Below are 19,560 nucleotides of genomic sequence, written 5' to 3'. Positions count from 1 at the left end.
ATGTGCCGATCACGAATATCCCAAAGACAGTTCAAAATTAGCTCTAGTTTTCATTTTACGCCATTTTATTGTGGTGAGACAATTATATATGGATTTTTATGTTACGTTTAAAATCAAATATTATAATGGTTTGTCAAAGTCATAATAACTAGTAACAGTGGTTTATATTATTGCCCCTGGTCTTACTTGTGTGGAATATTTTGAATGTAAACATTTTGATACCAATTTTAGTGATCTTTTTGTCTCCCTGCTCTTCAACTTCAGTGACTTTATTAATGCATGTAATAATTTTTGCACCTTTGTATGTATACTAAATATTGCTGCTTTCTCTGTGAACGGGATAGCTGAGCTCATGCGTCTCATTACAGTAAACATGAATGGCCCACCAGAAAATCTCTTCAACCAGGTATAAAGAACATTAAGAGTGAACCTCTAGTAGACCCCAAAAAGATTCTGCTCCCGCCCTTGCACATCAAGTTGGGTCTCATGAAAAACTTTGTTAAAGGAAAGAACAAAGATGGTGACGCGTTTAAGTACTTAAGGCAAAAATTCCCTTATTTAAGTGATGCTAAAGTAAAGGAGGGCATTTTTGTAGGCCCACAGAATTGAGAGCTTTTTGGAGACCGTACTTTTGCTGGAATCGTACAAGGTGAGGTGAAGCATGCTTGGGAATGTTTCAAGTCAGCTTGTTTACAGTTCTTAGGGAACAACGAGCAACAAACTGCGAGGAGGTTATAGATAACATGTTGTCATCTTATGAAAAACTTGGTTGCGACATGTCATTGAAAATGCATTTCTTACATGATCATCTTGACTTCTTCCCCAAAGATTGTGGTGCAGTAAGTGATGAACATGGGAAGCAATTTCATTAAGATATTGCCATATTTGAGAAGACTTATACTGGAAAGTGGAGCCTACTACTTTAGCAGATTACTGCTGGACTTTCATAAGGGATGTTCCCAATTATGTGTTTAAACGTCAAGCCAAGAGAAAACGGTCATCTTCTGACTTTAAATCTGAACAAAATACGTAATTGTATATACTGTATATATGGACATTTAACATTTGTAATCCTTTATATACATTTGTGACCAGTTAATTTATATATTTTCTTTTGTGCTGTACATAGTTCTGGTACAAAGTAGACTTACAAAGTATTTGCATTCATGTAATATCATCTTCATTTTTTCTTGATATTTTACTTTTGTGCTTCCAGAATGGCACTGAAATTTATCAATGCATAATACATAAATAATTAAAGTAATTATTCACTTAAAATTTGTTATGCTGAATCTTGGAACATGAATGCATATTTATTTAGTGAATATAATAGAGGGAAACATTCCACGTGGGAAAAATATATCTAAAAACAAAGATGATGAGACTTACCAAACAAAAGCGCTGGCAGGTCGATAGACACACAAACAAACACAAACATACACACAAAATTCAAGCTTTCGCAACAAACGATTGCTTCATCAGGAAAGAGGGAAGGAGAGGGAAAGACGAAAGGATGTGGGTTTTAAGGGAGAGGGTAAGGAGTCATTCCAATCCTGGGAGCGGAAAGACTTACCTTAGGGGGAAAAAAGGACAGGTATACACTCGCGTGCGCACACACACACACACACACACACACACACACACACACACGTATCCATCCCCCTAAGGTAAGTCTTTCCGCTCCCGGGGTTTGAATGACTCCTTACCCTCTCCCTTAAAACCCACATCCTTTCGTCTTTCCCTCTCCTTCCCTCTTTCCTGATGAAGCAATCGATTGTTGCGAAAGCTTGAATTTTGTGTGTATGTTTGTGTTTGTTTGTGTGTCTGTCGACCTGCCAGCGCTTTTGTTTGGTAAGTCTCATCATCTTTGTTTATATATATATTTATTTAGTGAGTTATTTATGTAAAAATGCAGATTACTTTTTTAAAAACTATAGCTAAATAGTTATGAAGATGATTATTTTTATGTCATTTTGTACTGAAATAAACATAACTAATTCAAAATCATGCAATTTACACACTTTCACTTCAAATTTGTTGTTCAGTGTAATTAGTAGAGTGAGAAATTCTCTTAGTCATGCACTTCAGTGGTTTGCAAATGAAGTGTGATGCTATAACATAGGTCTGTGATATAAAAATTGTTTCAAATTTAGTAAGTGATTTTTATAGTGTTATAAATGCTGATTTCAGGGAAAATGGTGGGGAAATTCCATCATGTACAGTTATTTCACAAACTGCTTGTCTAGTTTTAGCTTTTTTTGCTATTTGAGCACTCCAGTGAGTTTGAATTTTCGTTTTTAGGATCTCCATAAACTATTATCTAGCCATTTTTATACTAGATATATGTAAAATAAAGAGTAATTAGGAGAAACTAACAGTATTTTCATGTCAGTGCCTGTCTGTCGCACTGCCCCGTCCCCCGCCATCACCAAGCAGTGAGCTGCTGCTATTGTCCTACAGTTCACAGTACCCCTTCACTCTGTGCTGGTCATGTGTTGTTGTTACTAGTGTTTAAAGTAGTGACTGTTTTCTTGTGTTGTGAAGTTGTTTTGTGAACAATGGCTACCAGAGGATGTATAAACTCGCCAGATTTCGTCTGCTACGTTTGTGGTAACTGTGCTGTTAATAAATACAGAGAAACATTTCCGATTTTGTTGAAAAACTATATTTCACCTATTTCGGTTTAAAGTTAGGCGATCAAGATAAGCGTTGGGCCCACACAAAGTTTGTTCAGTATGTGTTGAAGAACAGAGGCAATGATTTCAACATAAAAAGCAGTCCTTAAGTTTTGGAATATTGATGGTTTCGAGGGAGCCCAAAAATCATAGTGATGACTGCTATTTTTGTTCTTGCAACATAACGAGGTTTCAATTTGAAAAACAAGAGGATATTTCTTACCCTAACATTCAATCAGCCGTTCGCCCTGTTCCTCGTGGACCTGAAGTAACAATACCCTCTCCTCCAGATTCTTTGGATGATATAGATGATCACAAGCCATTGGCTCAGCTAGGTGATAGTGAAGAAGACAGAGATTGCTACAATCCTGGCACAACCGATCTCATTCCATTCTCACAATCTGAGACCTAGGCCTTTTTAAAGAATCAACAGTGGTTTTAGGATCTTGATTGAAAGATAAACGTTTGTTGGCTCCGTGTACATCCTTTTCTTAGTATTGATCGAGGGAAAAGGAGTTTGTCTCTATCTTCTCTCAAGAAGGTGACCTGGTGTTTTGCAGTGATGTTCCTGGACTTATGGCACATTTCAAAATAGAATATGCTCCTCATGAGTGGAGAATTTTTATTGATTCTTCAAAAATGAGCCTTAAAGCAGTACTTCTACACAATGGCAATAAGTGTGCTTCTATACCAGTTGGACACTCGGTTCACTTAAAGTAATCTTACAAAAAACTTGAACTGGTTCTAAGCAAACAATGCTATTCAGACCACAAATGGATACTATGTGATGATTTAAAAGTGATTTCAATGCTGCTTGGTCAAGAAAGTGGCTATACAAAGTTCCCTTGCTTTCTCTGTGAATGGGACAGTAGAGACAGAAAGCAACACTACATAAAAAAGCTTCGCCCTCGAGAAAAACCTTACAGGTAGGGCTTAAAAATGTTGAGAGGAAAAGCCTTGTGGATCCCAAAAAGGTATTACTTCCACCACTTCACATTAAATTGTTGAGGCATTGCCAATAGAAGGGGAGTATTTCAGATATCTTTGTGGACAGTTTCCTTTTTTATCTGAGGCAAAGCTAAAGGAAGGAATCTTTGTCGGACCATACATTAGAAAACTAATGACAGATCCCAACTTTGTGGACAAAATGGAAACAAAAGAAAAGGCAGCATAGACATCTTTTAAATTAGTTGTTATCAGTTTCCTAGGAAACGAGAGAGATCCAAACTACAAGACAATCGTTGCAGACATGCTAGACAACGTTAAGAAGCTGGGCTGTAACATGAGCATTAAAGTTCATTTTCTCCACTCACATCTTGACTACTTCCCTGCAAACCTTGGTGATTTAAGTGAAGAGCAGGGCGAAAGATTCCACCTACACATCAAAGAAATGGAAAGAAGATATCAAGGAAGATGGAACGTCAACATGATAGTGGATTACTGCTGGATAATAAAAAGAGATGTTCCACAAGAAGAGAAAAGCAATAAAAGAAGCTTTGACAGAAAGCGAACGTGTTGTTATAAGAACCTATGAGCTTAAAGAGAAATGGGAGTGACTGGAAATGTAGTTAAGAACATGAATTATAAATAAAATAAAATTTTATGACATCAGAAAAATGTGATAACTTGCTTAAATTTTGTTATTATACCCAGAAATACTCCCTTTTTTGTGAGAAAATCTGATATGATAGAAAAAAATGGATTGCATTTTTGAAATCAGCCCTGAAAAGTACATAAGTCGGTTATCAAATTTGAAACAACTTTAAAAAAAAAAAAAAAATTTTTTTGCAGACCTGTGTAATTAGTCTAATTTTCTCTTCATAGTCTCTACAGGAATGACACATAGGGGGCTGAAGAATTCTTTAGATTTTTTATTTAATACAGGTTCTTCAATTTTTGCAAGTTCACTCTCTCAGGATAATTTGTGTCTACTTTCAATAGTCTGTTTTCAACATTTCTGCATCTCCATAACACACTCTCAAGTCAAAGAAATCTGTGACCATTCATACTGGGATTTTTTTACATTCAGTGTCCTCTGTTGGTCCTGTATTGTATGGGTCCCAAGTACTAGATGAATATTCTAAAATGGGATGTTCAAGTGATTTTAAAACGATCTCCTGTGTAGGTTGACTGCATTTCTCCCGTATCTTGCCAATGACCTTTAGTTCTCAGTTTGCCTTACCAGTGAGTGAACCTAAGTGATGTTTCCATAATTTCTTGTATCTCCATGGTCCATATGCGAAATTTACTTTGGCAGCAGTAGAATCGTTCTGCAGTCAACTCGAAATGCCAGTTTGCTCAGTAGTATTTCGTGAAAAGAATACCGCCTTCCCTCCAGGGATCACCATTTAGGATCACAAATCAGCTCCATAATACTCACATAGTAATGGAACTGAACAGTAACTAATCTGATCTCTCATCTCTGAATTGGTTCAATGTCTTCCTTTAATGCAACCAGGCGGGAATCCAAATCACTCGAGCAGTTCTCATAAGTAGGTCACACAAGTGGTTTATACACAGTCTCCTTTGTAGATGAGCTAAAATTTCCTAAAACTCTCCTAATAGTCCCTGCTACAGATGTTACCTGCTCATCCTATTTAATGTTGCTTCGTAACATTGACTATTTGTTTAATCAACATGACTATTTCAAGGAGCACGCCACCAGTGCTGTGTTAGAGTATTATGGAAATGTTTTACCAGTTGATCTGCACTGCCTTACATGTTTCTACATTTAGAGCAAGCTGGCAATCATCACACCAAGTAGAAATTTTGTCTGTCATTCGTTTGCTCCTAGTCACTCAATGACGGCACGTTTCTGTGTACTACAACATCATCAGCAAACAGCCGCAGATTGCTCCTCACCCTGCTGGCAGATTGTTTGTGTGTATAGGGAACTGTAGTGAACCCATAATACTTCCCTTGGGCACTCCTTATGATATCCTTGTCTCTGATGAACACTTCACTGTTGAGGACAATGTACCGAGTTCTATTACATAAGAAACTGCCGAGCAACTCGCGTATCTGGTAACTTATTCTGTATGCTTGGACAGGGTGTATACGCCCAGGGACAACCGGGAAAAACCCTGGAATCTTTTCTCATGGGAGAAAACCGGAAAAAACCTGGTAATTTTTTTAGAATTCTGGGAATTTTTCAATGTTTTGGTTTTCAGTTAAATTTTTGTAATTTTGACCGGTAAGAACCAACACTCCAACAAAGAACTTTACTGTATCCCACCCTGCAGAACAATATACTATGGCCATAAAACAAATGGGAGATATGCGCCATTTACAACAATGAAACACAGTGCATACACAAGTGTCTGCCAACAGCAAAACATTTCAAAGGCTTAAGGGCAAAGACTATACAATTCTTCATAACAACAAACTGCTTCTGACAAGCGTGACTTCACAGCTGTTCACATTAGGTTTTTTTTTGAACAGTTACCAGCAGACTGACGTGCATGCGCAGTTGAGACATGTATGATCAGTATCTTCTCCCACTTATGGCTGCGTGAAGTGTGGCTGTTAGCTGTATTAGCAGTACAAGCTGCCAGATTCCCACATGCGCAGAGCAGTGTGAGTTCTAGTGAGGAGGGGGGAGTAGTTTCCACGTGACCAGTTTTTACTTTTAGTGATTTTGCTGTTTCTTCCTCATTTGCAGCTGTCACGTCAAATGAAAACAAAATAGAATTTTGTGGCTGGGAGCTATCAAGTGAATTCACGTAGTTGCGGAAGGCTAAAATATGTTATTAGTTTCATTTTTCTGATTTTATTTCCATGTGTTTGGCAGTCAAGCATTAACCGCCTTGCAGAACAATGAAGTTATTTTTGTAGAGCTGCTAAAGAAATTTGCCTTTTATTGGTCTTTTCCGCAGAGCCAGTTAATTTATTTGAAACGAAGTGTTTCATTCCACACCATTGGCAGTTTCAAATGTTTACTGAATTTCAAATGCTTGTATCCACCTTCTGACATGCATGGCACCATAATAAAGAACCAAATATGAGATAATACAGTACTAGTACTCCAAGATAATTTGCATCCTGAAAATGACACTGAAAAACTTAATATCATGTTGGGGCCTACATCTTTGTGAATCTGGACATACGAATGTGCACATTAAGCCAAATTATGCATTTTAGTATGATTTACGAAATTCCGATGTTCACGGAGTGTCATCTGATGTCCTGTTCCTACATCATTGTAGTTGCACATGCTCTGTAACTTCTGTTTTCTGGTACTCTGACAATTGCTGAAACAAATTCTAACAGGTCGCAGGAAAATATTTTGAATGGTGGTTTGAAAAGCATTACTTTCAAAGTAAATTTCATTTTAATTAACACGACTTGTGTTACATGCGACAATGTCCTTTGAATTTCTTAAATCACAGTGTGTGTGACTCCCATTTAAATCTTAACACTTTGAAGGCCAGACACTTAGAAGAATCTCAAGCCCAGAAGACCAGACATTTATGTCGTTATTTAAAATTTTACTGGCACATTTGTGTGATGTATCTTAAAGTCTAACACATGCAAAAAAGGACCAATATTATATGTGAAAGCTTAGCTTTTCTTATAGCCACTCTATGTATATTAATTTAAACCTTTAACTTTTCTTATTTGTGTGTTCACGCTTCTTAACAGTAATGTTGCTATTGGCTGACTACATCACATGTTGTATGCTGTGAAGATCTGTTATTGGCTGCCGAGATCATATGACATGAGCTGTGACTGGCTTACAAAAGTGCATCACAATTTCAATTTCAATGCTTCAGAAACTAACTCGCTGTGTTTGGTGGAAATTGAATATTTACTTTCATAATACGAAAATATGCAACGTACATGTTTCTGCACATTGAAGATCTTCCAAAATGCATTGTTTATTTTCTTTTTGGGGGGATATTCGTTTTCTAAAGTGCCTAGAAGTTCTACGTCGGTGCATAAAACCATAACCATTCAAAGGATTGATAAGTTTTACAGTTCCAAGGGAAAGTTTACTGTCACTTAAACACAGAAAAAGTGTGTTTTCACCCAGAAAGTGTTTTTTTTTAACCGGGAAATCTGAGAAAAATCCGAGAATTTTTTTTACTTGTCCATGTATACATCCTGTTGGACCTTCATTAAGCCTGCAGTGGGAAATGCTTTCTGGGAATGTAAGAATATTGAATCTGCCTGTTGCTCTTCATCCTTGATTTGTATAATGCTGTGTGAGGAAAGGGCATGTTGAGTTCCACATGAGCAGTGCTTTCTAATTCTGTACTTATTTGTGGGTGGAAGCTTTTCCATATCAAATTTATTATATTGAAACTCAGAATCTGTTCAAAAATTCTGCAACAAACCAGTGTTAAGGGTATTGGACTGTAATTTTGCAAATCTGCTCTTTTACCCTTACTATGCACAGGAGTCATCTGCATTTTCATTCCAGTCAGATGGGACTTTGCACTGGGCAAGAGATTTGCAATAAATTCTAGCTAAGGGTCAGTGCTGTAAGAGTACATTCTGTAAAGTATGAGTTGACTGATTCTAAATGTAAATTATTGTTATTGTAATTACGGGCCACTATGTTTCATTCTGCCTTTGTAAAATATGTTTAAAGCAAGTTGTCAATCTTTGCACCACTTTGAAATCGTATCAGGATCTTAATGAATATTTCTACAGCTTTTCTCAGGCAGCACTTCATTGTAGGTAACTGATCACCTGCAAAAAGTCTGAGGTTGATATTAATATTCCCTGCCAGGTCATTAATATACAAAATGAACAATAAGGTTTCCAATTTCATTTCTGTGGGCCAGGCCTATAGTCATTTCCAATTCTGTCAATGACTCTCCATCCGATGTCACATGCTATGTCCTCCCTATCAAGAAATCCTCAACACAGTCACAGATTTTGTTTGATACCCCCATAGAAACCTTTTTTTTTTTTTTTTTTTTTTTTTTTTTTTTTTTTTTTTTTTTAAATAAATATTTGTATAGCACAGAGTCAAAAGCTTTTTGGAAGTCACGAAATAATGTACTCATCTGCTTGACTTAATGGTCATATGAGAAAAGCTTAAGTTGGGTATCAAGTAATGGGTGTTTTTGGAATACATGCTAGTCAGCATCAAGATGATCATTCCGATCGAGAGACCTCGTTATGTTAAAGGACAAAATATGTTTTTAGAAATGTACAATAGGTGGACATCAATGAGACTGGGCAGTGGTTTTGTAGATTACTTCTGTCATCCTTATTGTAGACATGTGTGATAAGCACTTTTTGTCTGGTGGGATACCAAATTGAGTAAGTGATTCACATTAGTCATATGTGCACAAAATAAGCATAAATGTAGGCTGTCTGTAAACTGAAGAATGAACAGCACACATGGTGAGGAAAGTGGCCTTTCCCAGAACACCATGCAACTGCCATGCAGGAACACACAGCATGAGTTTCCTGTCTACCGGTGGAGTGCAGAATGCTGTGATTTATGTTAACTGTGTTGATGCGCATTACAGGTGTTAGATATATTAGTTACTAATTTCTCCGTTTCATGTAGTATTAACCTACATATGGAAGATAAGTCCTCCTTAGGCCTGTCGGCTCAGTGCGTTGCCACTCATTTGCTGTGGAAGAGTCTTCTGATTGATCCTGTCATAGGGGGGACATGCAGTTTAACTTGGTCTCTGAACCACTATGCAGCTCAGCATTTCTCAGATGAACAAATGTTGCCATCTGTGAAACAAGTGATAAGTGACAGATAAAGATCTGGGTCTAATCAGTGATTAAGTCAAAGATCTTTGGCTGTGCATTATATCTGGCATTTTACCACTTAATCACTGAGACTTGAACATAATAAATTGTTTTCTAAGGCTCATACACAGGTTGTGATCAAAAAGTAATGGGATTTTTTCCTTTGAAATTTTGCTGGCTTTATACACTTAACTTTTAATTTCTTTTAACTTGTTTGTATACATGTCTTGATATATGTTTGCATTTTCAGCTGTTTTGAATATTTGGATTATTGTTGACAGTTGAAAAGATTGTGTGTTTTCGAGTGCTCAGCGAATTTTTACTTTGGAAAAAGATGTATTAAAGAATTTGCATTAAATTTTGCTTGAAAAGTGGAATAGAGTGCTGCAACACATTTGAAATGTTGAATGTAGCTTTTGACAAATCTGTTATGAGTAAGACAAGAGTATAAAAGTGGTGCAAACATTTCAGAGAGGGTTGAGAAAATTTTGAAGATGACAGTCACCCTGGATGCCCTAGCACATCAATTACTGATGACACTGTGGAAGAAGTAAAGAAAATGGTTCTAGGAAATCACTAAATCTCCATCAGAGAGATTGCTGATGATGTTGGCATATCCTTTATCTCATGCCAAGCAATCTTTTGATTCTGATTCTTCAGTTTCTCCCAGCGTATTTCTTGCTCGAACAGTCCACGGGTGTACTGCCGGCAGGAATTTTTTTGTTGTTTTGAGCATGAAAAGTGTAGCAGCAAAGATTATTCCAAAATTGTTGAATTTCGATCAAAAACACTGTTGCATAGACATCACTCAGGAATTGTCAAATGAAGTCGACAGTGGTCCAGAACCTCTAAAGAAGGTTATAACAGGTGACGAAACATGGGTATGACTTCAAACCAAGGCTCAGTTGTCCCAGTGGAAACCATCTGAAGAACCAAGACTGAAAAAAGTTGACAAGTTCGGTCACAAGTGAAGGTTATTCTCACTGTCCTCTTTCAGTACAGTGGGATAGTGCATAATGAGTTGCTGCCTTATGGTTGTACAATTGATAAGGAATACTACCTGGAAATTACACTCCATTTGTGTGAAGCAGTCCAAAGAAAATGACCAGAATTGCGGCAAAACCATTCATGGAAGTTGCATGATGACAATGCTCGTGCTCACATCTCAGTGCTTGTTTGTGATTTGCTGGCTAAAAACAAAACAGTTATGTTGCCTCAGCCACTGTGTCAGCAGTATGTGGCCCCCTGCAACTTCTTTCTATTCCCGAAACTGAAGAGAACCATGAAAGGGCATTGTTTTGCCACCATTGATGAGATCAAAGCAGAATTTGCAGAGGAACTGAACACTGTAATGAAAAGTGAGTTCCAGAAGTGCTTCCAGGACTGGAAGAAGTCATGGCACAAGTGTGTTGTATCTGCGGGGGATTACTTTGAAGGGCACAAAGTTGAAGTTGATGAATAACTAAAGATTCTTTAAAAAACAAAATTTCCCATTACTTTTTGATCATACCTTCTACGTATTGGGTTGATGCACAAGTTCGTAACATTTTTCCATAATTTTAATAAACACAACAGATACACATAACAGAGACGTTAGTCATCAATAATATATCCTCCTTCACTATTTACAACAGTCTGCCAATGTCGGGGTAACTTTTCAATTCTGTGATTGGAGAAATTAGATGGTTTTTGAGGCGAATAACTTTTCAAGCCATCTTTGGAACACATTTTCATCCAGAAAGGAAGTTCATTAGAGAGTTTTTTGGTGTGAATAAGGTCAGTGTGGAACAACTTCCCAACTCACCTCATGTATAGTGTTTTGCGTCAGTCTAGCAGAATGCATGCGGGCATTATTGTGGAGTAGCATCACTTCACACCATCTTCCTGTTTGTTGTTATGGACTGTGTGTGCAAGGCATCTCATTTGTTGAAAATAAATTTCAGCCGTGATAGCTACACCTCGGGGAAGCAAGTTGTTGTACACCACACCATCACTGTTCCCCCATATGCGTAACATTATCTTTTGTGGATGCACACAGATCATTGTACAGGGAGTTGCTGCTTTGTGTTTGGACCCAACCATTCCTTTCCTTTCGTTGGCATAGACACTATTTCTCACTACCAGCAGTAATACAGAATAGGAATAGTTGGTGTTGTTCATGTGCCAATTGATGACAAGTAAGCAGAGGTGCACATATGGTCACCTGCAGATGCTAGTGATTTTGGCTTAGAGCATGTGGTACACATACATCTGCTTTTTGAAACTTCCTCATTTCTTGCAAATGTTGCACAATGGTAGAAAGATCACAGTTCACCACATTTGCCAGTTCTCAGGTATACTGAAGTGGATCATTGTGGATTAATATGTTTAAACAGTCGTCATCAAACCCCAAGAGCCTTCCTGAATATGGAGAGTCACTAATGTCAGAACAATCCTCCCTAAAATAAGAAAACTATTTTCTACCCATGCTCTGTTCAATGGCTTTATCCCCATACACGGCTCAAATGTTTCTGACCACCTCCACTACTGTTACCCCTCTATCAAACTCAAACGGAAGAATATGTTGGAAATGTTCAGATTTCTCCACTTGGCACTCCATTTTCTAGCATCCACAGCTCCAATCACTATCTCCAAGTGACAAAATGACAATATGTAGACTCAAATAGCAACAGTGAACTACAAATAAAACAATCAATAAATAAACCCATAGCAACCAGAACACCAACACAAAAAACAAAAATGCGTTGAACTTACGCACCAATCTAATAGTAGGGATACAGTGAATGAGTTCCTATGCCCAGCTGAATGACAAAGTATAAACTAAGGACATCATGCATCTCCCTTGGAAAAGTCAAGTAGAGATCAGTCTTGAATCTTGGATGTATACCTGTGGCCCTTCTTTTACTACCCACAATAACTATATATAATAGTGAGTTGTTTGTGAGCTTATTTTTATGTTGACACTAGGTTTAACATTATTCCACTTTAGTTTAAGTACACAAGAAGCAATGATGCTCAATCAAAAACTTAGACAACTAAGTTATGCTTGACTGGTATAAGGAAGGATGTAATCAGTTAAAATTGAGTCCAGCACTTAAGTTTTGAACACGCCCATATTCTCTGCCCAAAATTGGTTCCCATCAGCGAGAGTCTGTAGCATAAAAGCTAGTGCAGTATTTTGATACTTTGTAGGCAAAAACAAAAACAGTCCACCTGCTCCAGGAACTAATGAGCCATAGTAACCAATGACAGTGCTGACCCATGTGGCTTCTTTCTACTCATTTAGATAAGCAGGGAGAAACTGGAGCACAAGGAATATTGTTGTATGCAGCAACTTGTACAGATGTTGCAGATGTTGTTGTTCTTGTTGTTGTCTTCAGTCCTGAGACTGGTTTGGTGCAGCTCTCCATGCTACTCTATCCTGTGCAAGCTTCTTCATCTCCCAGTACTTACTGCAACCTACATCCTTCTGAATCTGTTTAGTTTATTCATCTCCCTCTGTGATTTTTACCCTCCACGCTGCCCTCCAATGCTAAATTTGTGATCCCCTGATGCCGCAGTACATGTCCTACCAACAGGTCCCTTCTTCTTGTCAAGTTGTGCCACAAACTCCTCTTCTCCCCAATTCTATTCAATACTCCTCATTAGTTATGTGATCTACCCATCCAATCTTCAGGATTCTTCTGTAGCACCACATTTCGAAAGCTTCTATTCTCTTCTTGTCCAAACTATTTATCGTCCATGTTTCACTTCCATACACGGCTACGCTCCATACAAATACTTTCAGAAACGACTTCCTGACACTTAAATCTATGCTCAATGTTAACAAATTTCTCTTCTTCAGAAACGCTTTCCTTGCCATTGTCAGTCTACATTTGATATCCTCTCTACTTCGACCATCATCAGTTATTTTGCTCCCCAAATAGCAAAACTCCTTTACTACTTTAAGAGTCTCATTTCCTAATCTAATTCCCTCAGCATCACCCGACTTAATTTGACTACATTCCATTATCTTTGTTTTGCTTTTGTTGATGTTCATCTTATATCCTCCTTTCAAGACATTGTCCAGTCCGTTCAACTGCTCTCCGAAGTCCTTTGCTGTCTCTGACAGAATTACAATGTCATCGGCAAACCTCAACGTTTTTATTTCTTCTCCATGGACTTTAATACCTACTCCAAATTTTTCTTTTGTTTCCTTTCCTGCTTGCTCAATATACAGATTGAATAACATTGGGGACAGGCTACAACCCTGTCTCACTCCCTTCCCAACCACTGCTTCCCTTTCATGCCCCTCGACTCTTATAACTGGCATCTGGGTTCTGTACAAATTGTAAATAGTCTTTCGCTCCCTGTATTTTACCCCTGCCACCTTTAGAATTTGAAAGAGAGTATTCCAGTCAATATTGTCAAAAGTTTTTTCTAAGTCTACAAATGCTAGAAATGTAGGTTTGCCTTTCCTCAATCTATTTTCTAATATAAGTCGTAGGGTCAGTATTGCTTCACGTGTTCCAACATTTCTGCAGAATCCAAACTGGTCTTGGTGGAGGTTGGCTTCTACCAGTTTTTCCATTCGTCTGTAAAGAATTCAAGTTAGTATTTTGCAGCTGTGACTTCTTAAACTGATAGTTTGGTAATTTTCACACCTGTCAACACCTGCTTTCTTTGGGATTGGAATTATTATATTCTTCTTGAAGTCTGAGGATATTTCGCCCCTCTCATACACCTTGCTCACCAGATGATAGAGTTTTGTCAGGGCTGGCTCTCCCAAGGCTATCAGTAGTTCTAATGGAATATTTTCTACTTCCGGGGCCTTGTTTCGACTTAGGTCTTGTTGTTGTCTTCTTTTACTACCCACAATAACTATATATAATAGTGAGTTGTGTGTGAGCTTATTTTTATGTTGACGCCAGGTTTAACATTATTCCACTTTAGTTTAAGTACACAAGAAGCAATGATGCTCAATCAAAAACTTAGACAACTAAGTTATGCTTGACTGGTATAAGGAAGGATGTAATCAGTTAAAATAGAGTCCAGCACTTAAGTTTTGAACACGCCCATATTCTCTGCCCAAAATTGGTTCCCATCAGCGAGAGTCTGTAGCATAAAAGCTAGTGCAGTATTTTGATACTTTGTAGGCAAAAACAAAAACAGTCCACCTGCTCCAGGAACTAATGAGCCATAGTAACCAATGACAGTGCTGACCCATGTGGCTTCTTTCTACTCATTTAGATAAGCAGGGAGAAACTGGAGCACAAGGAATATTGTTGTATGCAGCAACTTGTACAGATGTTGCAGATGCCCAAAAACTCTTCACGCAGTATCATATCTCCCATTTCATCTTCTTCTACCTCCTCTTGCATTTCCATAATATTGTCCTCAAGAACATCACCCTTGTATAGACCCTCTACATACTCCCTCCACCTTTCTGCTTTCCCTTCTTTGCTTAGAAGTGGGTTTCCATCTGAGCTCTTGATATTCATATATGTGGTTCTCTTTTCTCCAAAGGTCTCTTTAATTTTCCTGTAGGCAGTATCTATCTTACCCCTAGTGAGATAAGCCTCTACATCCTTACATTTGTCCTCTAGCCATCCCTGTTTAGCCATTTTGCGTTTCCTGTCGATCTCATTTTTGAGACGTTTCATTTACTGCATTTTTATATTTTCTCCTTTCATCAATTAAATTCAATATTTCTTCTGTTATCCAAGGATTTCCTCTAGTCCTCGTCTTTTTACCTACTTGATCCTCTGCTGCCTTCACTACTTCATCCCTCAGAGCTATCCATTCTTCTTATACTGTATTTCTTTCCCCCATTCCTGTCAATTGTTCCCTTATGCTCTCCCTGAAACTCTGTACAACGTCTGGTTTAGTCAGTTTATCCAGGTCCCATCTCCTTAAATTCCCACCTTTTTGCAGTTTCTTCAGTTTTAATCTACAGTTCATAGCCAATAGATTGTGGTCAGAGTCCACATCTGCCCCTGGAAATGTCTTACAATTTAAAACCAGGTTCCTAAATCTCTGTCTTACCATTATATAATCTATCTGATGCCTTCTAGTATCTCCAGGATTCTTCCATGTATACAACCTTCTTTTATGATTCTTGAACCAAGTGTTAGCTATGATTTAAGTTGTGCTCTGTGGAAAATTCTATCAGGCGGCTTCCTCTTTCATTTCTTAGCCTCAATCCATATTCACCCACTATGTTTCCTTCTCTCCCTTTTCCTATTCTCGAATTCCAGTCACCCATGACTATTAAATTTTCGTCTCCCTTCACTACCTGAATAATTTCTTTTATCTCATCATACATTTATTCAATTTCTTTGTCATCTGCAGAGCTAGTTGGCATATAAACTTGTACTACTGTAGTAGGCATGGGCTTTGTGTCTATCTTGGCCACATTAATGCGTTCACTATGCTGTTGGTAGTAGCTTACCCGCACTCCTATTTTTTTTATTCATTATTAAACCTACTCCTGCATTACCCCTATTTGATTTTGTATTTATAACCCTGTATTCACCTGACCAAAAGTCTTGTTCCTCCTGCCACCGAACTTCACCAATTCCTACTGTATCTAACTTCAACCTATCCATTTCCCTTTTTAAATTTTCTAACCTACCTGCCCGATTAAGGGATCTGACATCCCACGCTCCAATCCGTAGAACGCCAGTTTTCTTTCTCCTGATAACAACATTCTCTTGAGTAGTCCCCGCCCGGAGATCCGAATGGGGGACTATTTTACCTCCGGAATATTTTACCCAAGAGGACGCCATCATCATTTAACCATACAGTAAAGCTGCATGCCCTCGGGGAAAATTACGGTTGTAGTTTCCCCTTGCTTTCAGCCGTTCGCAGTACCAGCACAGCAAGGCCGTTTTGGTTAGTGTTGCAAGGCCAGATCAGTCAATCATCCAGACTGTTGCCCCTGCAACTACTGAAAAGGCTGCTGCCCCTCTTCAGGAACCACATGTTTGTCTGGCCTCTCAACAGATACCCCTCCGTTGTGGTTGCACCTACGGTATGGCCATATGTATCGCTGAGGCATGCAAGCCTCCCCACCAACGGCAAGGTCCATGGTTCATGGGGGTAGATGTTGCAGATAATAATTTCAATATCCAACCAGCTAAGACAATGAGATCTGCTGGTTGCATACTTTTGAATCAAAGAAGTCAAAGACAAAGGTAGACTCTGATACTGAGGACTATGAACAACACATCAGCCTAATGTACAATTATTACTTCCTAAATGGACCCAAGCAGCAAGCAAAGTATTACAATTAAATGGGTACAGTGTAGTGATAATGCCCCATGAGAGAAGACATTAGACCGAGCGAGGTGGTGCAGTGGTTAGCACACTGGACTCGCATTCGGGAGGACGACGGTTCAATCCCGTCTCCAGCCATCCTGATTTAGGTTTTCCGTGATTTCCCTAAATCGTTTCAGGCAAATGCCGGGATGGTTCCTTTGAAAGGGCACGGCCGATTTCCTTCCCAATCCTTCCCTAACCCGAGCTTGCGCTCCGTCTCTAATGACCTCGTTGTCGGCGGGACGTTAAACACTAACCACCACCACCAGAAGACATTAGGTTAAGCACAAACCAGCAACATGAGATGAAATTAACTCGGAAACATTTCCTTATGCTTTTGTCCTCCATTGCAGTGTTCATATAGCTTCTATATGTGTAATTTGTATGTCCTGCCACATGCACAATGTCCAGGAATAGTGACCACTCTGACTCCTGGTTGCCAAACAGAGCTACTGCTGTATTGTGATCTGTGCGAACACCCAGTTTATACTGGAAGCTTCTACCGTCCACAACTTGTGGATTAAACACCAAGCACCATTTGTTGATGAAGTGCTAAATGCCCCCTGCTTATCAGAGCATAACAAATTGTTGTATATCGTCTGGGTGCAGTGTTCATATGGAATGCAACTACACAGTCAGGCCACTGCACTCTGTGCCTGCTATTTGTGCAGTGGCTCCTTGCACTTCTTATCTTCCAACAACATTCAGGACAATAGGTACATTTGCATTGCTGCCCCTGCAGTATAAATGCTCTGGTGCAGTTGACTGTCCACATATGTGAAAAGTGTGGGGAAAATATACAATCAGATATAAATTAAGCCTTTCGTTGCAACAATTGGCACCTAAAGCTTTTGTTTTTATTTCCACCAATTCTTGTTGAAGATACTCTAACAGTGTGTGAGCTGACATTTCAAATAGTGCATTATATCTATAAGTTAATGAGTTTAAAATATCGTGAAAAGTGTTTATATATTATGTGCCAACAACATGGTTTGCTGATCCTGGTTCTTACTTGTAGATAACTTATCCTTACTTTCTTTCTTCTGTTGCTGATGCAGGTTCAAGTAAGACAGAAATGTGAAAATAAGAAGACTTTCTACTACTTGGAACAGTTAATCTTGAAGCACAAGGCCCATGAACATACCTTAGGAATTAAACCAATACACGGTAAGTTTGTAGTTAATTGGAAGAAAAAAACTATTTCATCAGTTTGTGGTTTCATGTTCCATTGCTTTTCAGATAAGCCAAGCAGGATAAAAATCTTTTTCATTTACATCTGCTCCATGCTATTAACAGACATGACACACAATGTTGTAACGAGAATGGTCATTTGAATTTTTAGCTTCTCCGTGTTCTGAGGGAGCTGATTCTGCATATGTATGTTCATTTAATTAAAAGCCGCTCCAGTTGATGATAACATTATTAAGTCAATGAACAGTGTGGGTCTTTGCATTAGGCCAATTTATATTTCTGAGGAAAAAACCTTGTTTCACAGAGCGCCTAGCGTCCAGCGCACGTTGGTCTATCGATTATTTGTATGACTTTGAAATGTGTTCCTGTCCTTTGACACTGGCAGGAATAGATACAGAATTAGTGATGACAGCATTGTTTGTTAGAACGAGGAAGGAGATGAAACGGTGACATCACTTAAATTATGGAAGAATATGACAATTCCAAATTTATATAAAAATTTCGCACTACTACTTTTCGATCTCATGCTTGAGAAACTGGAGCGTATGAATTAAGTGTAAAACTATTTCCTAACGTAAAGCTTTTTGCTTATAGTAGGCCTAATAGGCATATTTTGATATTGGTGCTTTGTGAATTATATTCTGCCGTGTTATAAAAATGACCATTTGTGCCAAACCAGTCTCGTTTATTTGGCGTGTGTTACAATTGCTACAGTATTATAAAGGCCTATTTTGTTTTATGTCGCAGACAGTTACAAAATACAGGTAATCAGATCGAGAAACCACACCAGTCTTGGGCCTATTTGTAATTACAGCTTTTTCAGTATTAGACAACGACATTTCGATTTTTTATGTAGCAAAACGTTTGACAAATTGTGATGAGGTAACAGATCCCTTCGCAGAAAGGAAAGCATGCCACATAAAGCTGTAGCAAGATTAAAGAGAAAAAATTCTGGGAGCTAAGGATTGAAGAATTGTGTACTGTCTTGCTTGTCTCTTCTCTTTACTGGTTTTATGTATCCTATACTTAATTTTATGTCACACAAAGCAGCAAGTTGTTAGCTAATAGGGAATAAAGAGTGCAAATTTTCTGAGAGGGGGCAGGATGTCAAACTGGCCGACTGGAAGCAGGAAAGGCACCATAAAACATTTTAGTTTCCACTGTCCTGTATATAGTTTGATGGCATCCAGTACAAAGTATACACGTTTCAATTCCACAGACCGTAATACAGTGACGTGCGATAGAAGAATGCTGTGTGAAGAGGTGTGGCGCTGCACTTTGGCACACTTAAGATCAAATAACATGTCTTACAATTCCTGGGACACATATGTTTTATGTATCAGACTCTTCAGAAAGATGTGCACTACAAAATGAACATATTTTAGAAAATTCGATTTTTTTTAATTTTTGACGTCCTATCTCAGATGCTCGAGGGACGCCACTATTTACTATTGCCCTGGTTCGGAAATATCGTAGATACGGGTCTGGTGCGCAGAGCAGTCTGAGTTATAATAGGGAAGCGGGTAGTCTCCACGTGACCAGTGTTTACATTTAGTGATTTTGCTGTTTCCTCTTTGTCTACTGCACTCACGTCAAATGAAAACAAAATTGATTTCTTTGGCCGGGAGCTATCATGTGAATTAAAATACATTCACTTAATTACGGAAGGCTAAAA

At 38.4% G+C, this 19,560-nt stretch overlaps 1 protein-coding gene and 1 non-coding gene across 2 annotated transcripts in view; both read left to right on the top strand.

The window, feature by feature from the left end:
- LOC124594933 (60S ribosomal export protein NMD3) overlaps positions 1–19,560 on the top strand; it is a 91,914-nt gene that overhangs the window by 34,648 nt on the left and 37,706 nt on the right. Inside the window, exon 5 of the mRNA XM_047133432.1 lies at positions 17,753–17,861. Coding sequence (XP_046989388.1) covers positions 17,753–17,861 — 109 coding nt within the window. The remainder of the gene's footprint in view (positions 1–17,752; positions 17,862–19,560) is intronic.
- Positions 16,718–16,790, top strand: Trnaa-cgc. The gene has a single exon. It is a non-coding gene; the product is annotated as a tRNA-Ala (tRNA).

This window comes from Schistocerca americana, chromosome 2 (assembly GCF_021461395.2).
Source record: "Schistocerca americana isolate TAMUIC-IGC-003095 chromosome 2, iqSchAmer2.1, whole genome shotgun sequence".
NCBI lineage: Eukaryota > Metazoa > Arthropoda > Insecta > Orthoptera > Acrididae > Schistocerca > Schistocerca americana.
This window is presented reverse-complemented; position numbering and strand designations above follow the sequence as displayed.